A 12,438-nucleotide genomic window follows, 5' to 3' on the forward strand; every position below is an offset into this window, starting at 1 on the left:
TACCTGGACTTTCAGAAAGCCTTTGATAAAGTCCCACATAGGAGATTAGTGGGCAAAATTAGGGCACATGGTATTGGGGGCAGAGGACTGACATGGATTGAAAATTGGCTGGCTGACTGAAAACAAAGAGTAGCGATTAACGGGTCCCTTTTGGAATGGCAGGCGGTGACCAGTGGGGTACCGCAGGCTTCAGTGCTGGGACCGCAGCTGTTTACAATATATATTAATGATTTAGATGAGGGAATTAAAAGTAACATTAGCAAATTTGCAGATGACACAAAGCTGGGTGGCAGTGTGGAATGTGAGGAGGATGTTATGAGAATGCAGGGTGACTTGGACAGGCTGGGTGAGTGGGCAGATGCAGTTTAATGTGGATAAATGTGAGGTTATCCACTTTGGTGGTAAGAACGGGAAGGCAGATTATTATCTAAATGGAGTCAAATTAGGAAAAGGGGAAGCACAACAAGATCTAGGTGTTCTTGTACATCAGTCACTGAAAGCAAGCATGCAAGTACAGCAGGCAGTGAAAAAAGCTAATGGCATGCTAGCCTTCATAACAAGGGGAATTGAGTGTAAGAGCACAGAGGTCCTTCTGCAGCTGTACAGGGCCCTGGTGAGACCACACCTGGAGTTCTGTGTGCAGTTTTGGTCTCCAGATTTGAGGAAGGACTTTCTTGCTATTGAGGGAGTGCAGCGGAGGTTCACAAGGTTAATTCCTGGGATGGCGGGACTGTCATATGTTGAAAGATTGAAACAACTAGGCTTGTATACTCTGGAATTTAGAAGGCTGAGAGGGGATCTTATTGAAACATATAAGGAATTGGACATGCTGGAGGCAGGAAGCATGTTCCTGCTGATGGGTGAGTCCAGAACCAGAGGCCACAGTTTAAGAATTAGGGGTAGGCCATTTAGAACGGAGTTGAAGAAAAACTTTTTCACCTAGAGAGTGGTGGATATATGGAATGCTCTGCTCCAGAAGGCTGTGGAGGCCAAGTCTCTGGGTGCTTTCAAGAAAGAGATGGATAAATCTCTTAAGGATAGCGGAATCAAAGGTTATGGGGATAAGACAGGAACTGGATACTGATAGTGGATGATCAGCCATGATCACAGTCAATGGTGGTGCTGGCTCAAAGGGCCGAATGGCCTACTCCTGCACCTGTTGTCTATTGTATAACTCTACATTATACTTAAGATGTGGCCTCACCAAGGCTCTGCATGTTTGCTGCAGGTCTACTTAATTGGGCTGAACTGCAGCATGGGTTCCATTTTATTGCATAATTTGAGTGAAAAACAACTTAGTCCTTTATGTAAAGGCCTTCTTGTCCAAATTCACAATCTTAGTGAGAAAAAAAACCTGACAGCATTAATGTTGTGTGCAGCAATTTAATACCCAATTTCCAGATATATTTGCTGCTTTCAGCAATAGAAAGTACAGGGCTGGTAAGTGTAAAAGACTTCAATATTTCACTTGAAAAATAGTAGCTCTGACCATACAGTGGTTCTCCAGAACTGCACTGAACTGACTCTAGATTATGCATTGGTCTTGAGATGTCTAATGCAGTTTTGATGTACTGTGATTTTTGCCACCTACAAAAATGTATCTACAAAGTAAACAGATTTAACCTCTGGCAACATTTCAAATGCAAAGATTTATTCTTGCCTTTTATTTTAAACAGCACATTGAGCAAAAGATCAAATAGAAATGAGTCAGCAAAAGATGATAATCATCTGAAAAAACTACAGTCCAAGCAGGATGGTGTGCCACATCATTTCCAAAAACAAGTTAAAATCCTAACTGGAATACTTAGTAAGCTGTAAGTATTATTAGGAAAACAAACAAATTAGCAGTTTTTCTGATTTTAGGTAAACCAGTACAACAAGCCATTATTTTATGAAATTGTGTCTGTGTCCCATGTGAAGAATTAAGTTTTAAAACGTACAAAAGTAACTTTTTTATTCCCTATTTAATATTTCATTCCATAGAAAATACATGTAAATCAAACAATAATGTAGTGAAAATGCAACTTGATTGACTTATTTGTAGATCTGTGCCACTCTATTTCACATAAAGGCTATCTTGCATTTCAATGTCTTATGATTTTAAAGAAATTGTTAAATGTGTGCATCAGTTTGCCAATAAGCTTGCACAGAAAGTTCAGTGTAGTATTAAATGATACAAGTACACGTAACAAAATTGTTAATGACTGTCAGTCGTTATTGCAGACTATTTTATGCTGTTATAATACATAATCTATTTGTGTCCTGGGGTATCTCTTTTAATTTGGGTAAAATGGGATGAAATGTGATGCTATTTCTATGCAGAATAATTTCATACGTGTTCTAGGTCTGTAATCACTATAGACATTGTATAACCATGTTCACTAACTTTAGGGCTTAGATTATTGTGCTATCAAATTGATATTTCCAGGATGTTAAAAATGAGAAGGACAGCATTGTCTTGCAAACCAATGCTTAACAGTAATGTGACAATCTACAAGAAATATTGTAACTGAGATTACAGTTTATAAAATTTGAGGCTCTGAAGCACTGGTCTTGTAAATTGTCATTCATTGTATTCAGGCATGCACTTTAGAAACTATAGTGATTCCTGAGTCTAGAATTCCAGAAGTGGATTTTTTTTATTGTACACCTTCAAAATGACCAGAATTGGTTCTCCAGAACAGTTGTGACTTCTATCTATTAACTCTTTTCATCTGCCTGTCCTTCCTTACAGTCTTATTATACACCGCATCTACTTGTATACCAACTGCCCCCTCCTCAGCCCTGTCACTCTGGGGATAGAAACTATAAGAACTGGCAGATGGTATACAGTCATTGCAATGTATAGTGAGAATGTGAGGACAGACAGGCAGATGATAGGGCAAAATTGCAATCAATGGGAATAGTTGAAGAGTAACATGGGAGAAAAATCAAAAATGGCGATGAAAACAGAACTGAGGATGTTATATTTGAATGCTGAGCTTGCAATGCAGTTAGAGATTGACAAATATGACGTATGGACTTCACTGAGTCGTGGCTGAAAGAAGATCATGGTTGGGAGCTTAACATCCAAGGATACACATTGTATCGAAAAGACAGGCAGATGAGGTAGGGTGAAATCAAATGCAATCAAATCCTGAGAAAGGGGTGACATAGGATTGAAAGATGTAGAATTCTTGTGGGTACAACTAAGAAACTGTAAGGGTAAGAAGACCCTGATGGGAGTTATATACAGACTTCTGTACAGTAGCCAGGATGTGTGGTACAAATTAAAATGGGAGATAGAAATGGTATATAAACAGAGCAATGTTATAATAATCATGGAGGATTTCAATCCGGGTGCTTGTGTGTGACTGGTCCCCCTCTTGTTCATGCTCACTGCTCCCAGTGGAAGGTATCTGTGTTGAATCGATCTCTCTCCCTCTTGTTTGACGCTTCCGGAGGATGGTGGTGGAGTCTTGGTTCAATGGTAAGGTTTAATCTGAGAGTGGATATCGATCTGCTGAAAAATTACACTGGAGAGGTAGAAATGGGAGAACAAAGAAATGCTGGATGAACAGAATAATCTGGTGGAAGACACTAACAGTATGACAGAAATTTGGGAGAGTCAGGGACTGAAGTGAGTGTAGTTGGGAAGCTGAAAGGTCTGAAATATGTAAGTCACTTGGACCAGATGAACTACACCCCAAAGTTCTGAAAGAGGTAGCTGAAGAGACTGTAAGGCATTGGTAATGATATTTCAAGAATCACTAGATTCTGACATGATTCCAGAAGACTGGAAAAATGTCACTCTACTGTTTAAGAAGGGAGGGAGGCAGAAAGTTTTGGCACAGTCTAGAAGGGCATAGAAACATAGAAAATAGTTGCAGGAGTAGGCCATTCGGCCCTTCGAGCCTGCACTGCCATTCAGTACGATCATGGCTGATCATCCAACTCAGAACCCTGTACCTGCCTTCTCTCCATACCCTCTGATCCCTTTAGCCACAAGGGCCATATCTAACTCTCTCTTAGATATAGCCAATGAACTAGCCTCAACTGTTTCCTGTGGCAGAGAATTCCACAGATTCACCACTCTCTGTGTGAAGAGGTTTTTCCTCATCTCGGTCCTAAAAGGCTTCCCCTTTATCCTCAAACTGTGACCCCTCGTTCTGGACTTCCCCAACATCGGGAACAATCTTCCTGCATCTAGCCTGTCCAATCCCTTTAGAATTTTATATGTTTCAATCAGATCCCCCCCCCCGCCTCAATCTTCTAAATTCCAGAGAGTTCAAGCCTAGTCGATCCAGTCTTTCTTCATATGAAAGTTCTGCCATCCCAGGAATCAATCTGGTGAACCTTCTTTGTACTCCCTCTATGGCAAGGATGTCTTTCCTCAGACTAGGCGACCAAAACTGCACACAATACTCCAGGTGTGGTCTCACCAAGGCCTTGTACAACTGCAGTAGTACCTCCCTGCTCCTGTACTCGAATCCTCTCGCTATGAATGCCAGCATACCATTCGCCTTTTTCACCGCCTGCTGTACCTGCATGCCCACTTTCAATGACTGGTGTATAATAACACCCAGGTCTCGTTGCACCTCCCCTTTTCCTAATTGGCCACCATTCAGATAATAATCTGTTTTCCTGTTCTTGCCACCAAAGTGGATAACCTCACATTTATCCACATTAAATTGCATCTGCCATGAACCTGCCCACTCACCTAACCTATCCAAGTCACCTTGCATCCTCTTAGCATCCTCTTCACAGCTATCACTGCCGCCCAGCTTCGTGTCATCTGCAAACTTGGAGATGCAGCATTTAATTCCCTCGTCTAAGTCATTGGGGTCCCAGCATTGAGCCTTGCGGTACCCCACTAGTCACTGCCTGCCATTCTGAAAAGGTCCTGTTTATTCCCACTCTTTGCTTCCTGTCTGCTAACCAATTCTCTATCCACATCAATACCTTACCCCCAATACCGTGTGCTTTAAGTTTGCACACTAATCTCCTGTGTGGGACCTTGTCAAAAGCCTTTTGAAAATCCAAATATACCACATCCACTGGTTCTCCCCTATCCACTCTACTAGTTACACCCTCAAAAAATTCTATGAGATTCGTCAGACATGATTTTCCTTTCACAAATCCATGCTGACTTTGTCCGATGATTTCACTGCTTTCCAAATGTGCTGTTATCATAACATTGATAACTGACTCTAGCATTTTCCCCACCACTGATGTCAGGCTTACCGGTCTATAATTCCCTGGTTTCTCTCTCCCTCCTTTTTTAAAAAGTGGGGTTACATTAGCCACCCTCCAATCCTCAGGAACTAATCCAGAATCTAAAGAGTTTTGAAAAATTATCACTAATGCATCCACTATTTCTTGGGCCACTTCCTTAAGCACTCTGGAATGCAGACCGTCTGGCCCTGGGGATTTATCTGCCTTTAATCCCTTCAATTTACCTAACACCACTTCCCTACTAACATGTATTTCCCTCAGTTCGTCCATTTCACTAGACCCTCGGTCCCCTACCATTTCTGGAAGATTATTTATGTCCTCCTTAGCGAAGACAGAACCAAAGTAATTATTCAATTGCGAACAACAGGAATTCTGCAGATGCTGGAAATTTAAGCAACACACATCAAAGTTGCTGGTGAACGCAGCAGGCCAGTCAGCATCTCTAGGAAGAGGTACAGTCGATGTTTCAGGCCGAGACCCTTCGTGATGAAGGGTCTCGGCCTGAAACGTTGACTGTACCTCTTCCTAGAGATGCTGCCTGGCCTGCTGCGTTCACCAGCAACTTTGATGTGGGTAGTTATTCAATTGGTCTGCCATGTCCTTGTTCCCCATGATCAATTCACCTGTTTCTGACTGTAAGGGACCTACATTTGTCTTAACCAATCTTTTTCTTTTCGCATATCTATAAAAGCTTTTACAGTCAGTTTTTATGTTCCCTGCCAGCTTTCTTTCATAATCTTTTTTCCCCTTCCTAATTAAGCCCTTTGTCCTCCTCTGCTGGACTCTGAGTTTCTCCCAGTCCTCAGGTGAGCCACTTTTTCTGGCTAATTTGTATGTTTCTTCTTTGGAATTGATACTATCCCTAATTTCCCTCGTCAGCCACGGGTGCACTACCTTCCCTGGTTTATTCTTTTGCCAAACTGGGATGAACAATTGTTGTAGTTCATCCATGCGATCTTTAAATGCTTGCCATTGCATATCCACTGTCAACTCTTTTAAGTATCATTTGCCAGTCTATCTTAGCTAATTCACGTCTCATACCTTCAAAGTTACCCTTCTTTAAGTTCAGAACCTTTATTACTGAATTAACTATGTCACTCTCCATCTTAATGAAGAATTCCACCATATTATGGTCGGTCTTACCCAAGGGGTCTCACACGACAAGATTTCTAACTAACCCTTCCTCATTGCTCAATACCCACTCTAGAATGGCCTATTTTCTGTGCTGTAGTGTTCTATGGTTCTAAGAAAAGAAATTATAGGCCAGTTTGCTTGACTTCAGTGGTTGGCAAGATGTTGGAATCCATTATTACGATTGAAGTTTTGGGGTGCTTGGAAGCACATGATAAAATGGGCCAAAGTCTGCGTGGTTTCCTTAAGGGGAGATCTTGCCGAACAAATCTGTTGGAATTCTTTGAGGAAATAACAAGCAGGACAGACAAAGGGGAGTCAGTGGCTGTTGAATACTTGGATTTTCAGAAGGCCTTTGACAAGGTATCGCACATGAGGCTGCCTAATAAGATAAGAACCCATGGTATTACAAGGATGATACTAGTGAAACACTCTGGTTTCCTCTGCTGCGGAAGTCTAGGGAAGACAATTTCCGGCCCTGTCAAACATGTGAGATTGAGGCGCAAGCCCCACTTCAAAACCCCCTGTTCGTGTGGATGCTGTGTAATTTGTTACCCTGGTACAAATGAGTGCCATGAAATAACAGACAGTACACTGCATACAATTAAAAGATTTAGCTTTATATTTCTTAATTTGACTAAAGGGTTAGTAAAGAAAGGACGACAAAAAAAAAGAAAAGGGACCACTTTAATGAAACCGCCTAATGTGCCCAAGTTGCAGCTCATGGTTTCCCTGTCACCGATCCTCCATTGATCACCCCAGGCTTCATCGAATCACGGCCCCACTCTCAGTCGAATCCTACGACCTCTTCTCTCTGGTGTCTTCCCTCTTCATCACTCCCTAACCAAAGCCCCAAGCCCAACCTTAGTGTCCTTCACTAGAGAAACCTCCCCTTAATTTGAATATCCTAATTGGATGGCACACAATTCTTCTATATCTTATCTTCAACAGTAACCGAAACTTAAGTGGAAAACAGGCAGCTCGCACAGAACGGCACAAAATGAAATAGAGAACAGAATAACAGTAATAAATATGAACCAGGGCATTACACTCTTTCCCCACACTGCCCCCCCCCCACCAAAATAGTCATGTCCTCATGACTTTGGAATAATTTGTCATCTCATCATTAATAACACCGTTTTCAAAGGAATTTTGTGATGTCAGAACCTCCAATCCTTTTGTAAAGGGTAGTGACATATCTCACTAGGGGGATTGCTGTAGCACTCCGTTCACCTGGGGCTACGTAGGCCAGCCTATTTGGGGGGTCTCCTGATTCTTTGAGACCTCCTTACCCCATCATCTACTCATTCAGTTTCAGACAATCCTTGGGATACTTCTGGTCTATATGGCGAGACCTTCCCCGGCCTATCACTTGTGCCGTCCTACAACTCTGATCCCTCTGCCACATGGCTGAGCTCCGCTTCGTCCTGCTGAAACCCAATCTGTCCACAGATAGTCCCCATGATTTCACCTGACTCAGCGTGAGAAGGTTTGGGAATCTTTTCCTCAATCAGTGGGGATTTTGCAAAAGACAGAATATACCACACCCCCATTTCCCTCCTCCTCTGAGTTCATACCCCATTCGGGGGTGAGGGTGGTCTAATCTTTCCTGCGGCTGGTCCTTCAGTCTCTCCGCATTGAATAGCATAACCAATTTCTTGCATGTTGCTTGTTTGTAGGTTTATGAACAATTGTAAAATAAGACTTCTGACAGTGCCGAGGTTTCTTTTCGTTGTCATACAATCGCATGGATGAAGGGAAGTCACCCTTAGCATGTTGACATTCATCACTTCCCTTGGCTATCCAATATTCACGATCACAATCATCTAGATTGTTTAGCCATTCACCAATATCATTAGAGTACTTGTTCTTTTCACTTGTTCTTTCGCATCCAATGGATGCTGGCTGTTGCTGTATCGTGCCTTCTGCCGCACTAGAACTAGTTGTTCCTATATTTCCAGCTTCAGCCATTATAGCACCATCGCCATCTCCATGAACATCAAAATATTCTGTCAACTCACGTGTTTTTGATATCATAAGTTGGTCTCTTCGTTATTTTTCTTCCTTCACTTTACGTTTTGCACTTCCAGAAGCATAATGACGTCCAATATCTCTGGCTCTATTGCTCATTGCGATCTGCAATGGAAAAGAAAATGAAATATGCATTTAAAAACAAATAGTTTATGTTACAAAAGCTAAGTAGCGGTATCAACAAAGACTAGTGAACAATAACAAATTTATGTGACTGTTGTGGCTATGAGCGCGTGTGGATCACATGCACTCAACAACCAACTAGGAATAGTGTTCTAAAATTTATCTGTTTAGTTGCTTATTGAAACTCATTTCAATTGGGAAATACAGGTTGAAACTCACGGTCTAATCTGATCTTTTATGTTCCTGAGCTGGTTCGGACTACCTAAAATCAGGAATCATGAACTGGATCACATAAAACTGTTGAGTCGCACATCCCTTGTCACAGGCTCACCGCGGCGGCACACCCTCCAGTGGCGTAACAGCGCACGCTGCAGCGGCTTGGGAGCGTGGGAGATAGCACAAAGGTCACCATGACACAGCAAGGAGCCAACACGTGCCTGCACACACATACTATGCAGCAGGCAGCTTCCCCGACATGAAAAGAACAGCGTTGCCAGATCGTCGTGAGAATACGGTGAGATGCCAATTTCACCAGACTGCAGCTTGCAAGCATTTAGTGTGGGGCCCTTGAAAACACAGGGCCCGTGGAATATGCTACCTTTGCTACTAGGTTAATCTGGCACTGATTGGAGAGGGTTCAGAGAGGATTGTGGGAATAATTTTGTGAATGCAACAGTTAATGTATGATGAATGTTTGATGGCTCTGGATCTCTACATACTGGACTTCAGTTTAATTATGATCGAGTTCAATTTGAAATTTGATAGGGAGAAAGTAAAGTCTACTGTAGTAGTGCTTCAGTGGAGTAAGTGAAATTATGGTGGTATGAGAGAGGAGTTGGCCAAGGTAAATTGGAAGGAGCTGCTGGCAGGGATGTCAGCAGAGCAGTAATGGTGTGCATTTCTGGGAAAAGGTGAGGAAGGTGCAGGACATATGTACAGGTTTCCCCCGCTATCCGAAAGTAGAGCATTCCTGTGAAACCTTTCGTAAGCTGAAATAGCGTAAAGCGAAGAAGCAATTACCATTAATTTATATGAGAAACAGACTGGCTGTTGGCGCAATGACCTCGGCGCTGGACCTGGGAGTGGAGGTTCCCGGGTTCGAAACTAGTCGGGTCCGCCCCCGAGCACGCTTTCCATCCGTGCTCGGTTGAGTATTGAGAACGCAACTCGACCTCATTAAAAAAACAAAGGGAAAATACTGCAAAAATGTCTGTGAGGAGTGGTGCGCCACACAGTCTCTCTCTCTCGCTCTGCGCCTTGGAAAAAGCCATGAAAAATCCATCATCATGGACGCACACACAGACACGCAGGCGCACATGCACAGGCTTGCATGCATGCAGGCACACGCCAAAGAAAAAATTTATATGGGAAGCATTCTTGAGCGTTACCAGACCCAAAAAATAACTTACCAAATCATACCAAATAGCACATAAAACCTAAACACAAGGCTTTACGGTCATGGTAGTCTTTCTTGGGGTAAACACAAGTTTAAAGTGGGTGCCTTTTTTCTATATAAAGTAGAAATAATGTATGTACAGTGGAGTTTCACTTATCAGAATCGGGAAGATTTAGCCAAAAACCGATTTGTAGAAAAAAAAAATTGGGACGTACACGCATGTGCGCACACCTGCCTGCACAAGGCTTCACGGTCATGGTAGTCTTTCTCAGGGTAAACACAAGTTTAAAGCGGGTGCCTTTTTTCATAAGAGCGAAAATCCTCTTCGGATTTCTTTCGGTTAGCGAAAACAGGTACTAATGTAGGTCTTTCGTAAAAGCGAAGTGGCATAAAGCAAACTTGAGTAAAGTGGGGCACACCTGTATTCCAAAAATGAAGAAATACTCAGATGGTAAAATAGTACAACCATGGCTGACAAGGGAAGTCAAAGCTATTGTAGAAGCAAAAGGAGCAAAACAACAAAGCAAAAATTAGTGGGAAGATAGAGGATTAGGAAGTTTTTAAAAACTTACGGGTAATAACAGGAGACAAGATGGCTGATGAACTAAATGAGTATTTTGTATCAGCCTTCACTGTGGAAGACAGCAGCAGTATGCCTGATGTTTTAGTGTGAGAAGGAAGGGAGGTGGGTGCAATTACTATTACAAGAGAGAAGGTGCTCAAAAAACTAAACGACCTAAAGGTACGTAAGTCACACAGACCAGAGGAACTGCATCCTAGGGTTCTGAAAGAGGTAGTGTTAGAGATTGTGGTCGCAATAGAAATGAATTTCAAAAATCACTGGACTCTGGCATAGTGCCAGAGGACTGGAAAATTGCAAATATTACTCCACTCTTTAAGAAAGGAGGAAGGCAGCAGAAAGGAAATTATAGACCAGTTAGCCTGACCTCAGTGGTTGTGAAGATGTTAGAGTCAATTGTTAAGGATGAAGTGATGGATTACCTGGTGACACAGGACAGGATAGTACAAAGTCAGCATAATTTCCTTCAGGGAAAACCCTGCCTGATGAACCTGTTGGAGTTCTTTGAGAAGATTACAAGTAGGTTAGATAAAGGGGATATAGTGGATGTTGTATATTTGGACTTTCAGAAGGTCTTTGATAAGGTGCCACACATGAGGCTGCTTACCACATTAAGAACCCATGGTAATACAAGAAAGTTACTAACCTGGTTAGAGCATTGGCTGATTGGTAGGAGGCAGTGAGTGGGAATAAAAGGATCCTTTTCTGGTTGGCTGCCAGTGACTAGTGGTGTACCGCAGGGGTCAGTGTTGGGACAACTTCTTTTTATTCTGTATATAAATGATTTAGATGATGGAACAGATGGCTTTGTTGCCAAGTTTGCAGATGATACAAAGATTGGTGGAGGGGCAGATAGTGTTAAGGAAACAGGTAGGATGCAGAATGACTTGGACAGATAAGGAGAATGGGCAAGAAAGTGGCAAATGAAATGCAACATCGGGAAATGCATGGTCATGTACTTTGGTAGTAGAAATAAATGTGCGGACTATTTTCTAAATGGGGAGAAGATCCAAATATCTGAGGTGCAAAGGGACTTGGGAGTCTTTGTGCAGAATGCCCTAAAGGTTAACTTGCAGGTTGCGTTGGTAGTGAGGAAGGCAAATGCCATGTTAGCTTTCATTTCATTTGGCTAGAATACAAGAGCAAGGATGTGATGCTGAGGCTTTATAAGGCACTGGTGAGGCCTCACCTTGAGTATTGTGAACAGTTTTGGGCCCCTCATCTTAGAAAAGAAATGCTGGCATTGGAGAGGGTCCAGAGGAGGTTCACAAGGATGACTCCAGGAATGAAACGGGTATCATACGAGGAACGTTTGATGGGTCTGTACTCGCTGGAATTCATAAGTGTCGGGGGGATCTCATTGAAACCTTTTGAATGTTGAAAGGCTTGGACAGAGTAGATGTGGAAATGATGTTTCCCATGGTGGGAGAGTCTTGGACAATGTGTCCAGACTCAGCTTCTGAAGGACCGTGTTGCAGCACTGGAGAGGAAACTGGATGACCTTAGGTTCATCCGGGAAAACGAGACTTTTCTGGACAGGACCTACAGTGATGTCGTTACACCGAGGATACCGGAAGAGAGAAGGGGCAACGATGAGCAAGGAAAGGATGCTTGAAGTACAGGAGACCCCGGGGGATGTGCCTCTCGTAAACAGGTTCACCCTCATGGAAGCTGTCGGGACAGAAGATAATGCCAGCCTGAGAGGTGGTCAGGTCTGCAAGTCAACAATTGGTGCTGAAGCAAAGCCGAGGAGACAGATGTCAGGCAGAGCCGTGGTAGTAGGGGACTCCATAGTGAGAGGTACAGCAAGGGGTTTCTGTGGCAACAGGCGAGATTTAAGGATGGTGTGTTGCTTCCCTGGTGCCGGGATCCAGGATGTCACGGACCGATTGCAGGGAATCCTCAAGAGTGAAGGTGAACATCCGGAAGTGGTGGTGCATGTCGGCACAAATGACGTGGGGAA

The 12,438-nt window shown here is 42.9% G+C and overlaps 1 protein-coding gene across 1 annotated transcript in view; it reads left to right on the plus strand.

The window, feature by feature from the left end:
• Positions 1 to 12,438, plus strand: part of cnbd1 (cyclic nucleotide binding domain containing 1) — a 140,162-nt gene that overhangs the window by 18,320 nt on the left and 109,404 nt on the right. The window contains exon 4 of the mRNA XM_072256663.1: positions 1,677 to 1,814. Coding sequence (XP_072112764.1) covers positions 1,677 to 1,814 — 138 coding nt within the window. The remainder of the gene's footprint in view (positions 1 to 1,676; positions 1,815 to 12,438) is intronic.

This window comes from Mobula birostris, chromosome 1 (assembly GCF_030028105.1).
Source record: "Mobula birostris isolate sMobBir1 chromosome 1, sMobBir1.hap1, whole genome shotgun sequence".
Taxonomy (NCBI): Eukaryota; Metazoa; Chordata; class Chondrichthyes; order Myliobatiformes; family Myliobatidae; genus Mobula; species Mobula birostris.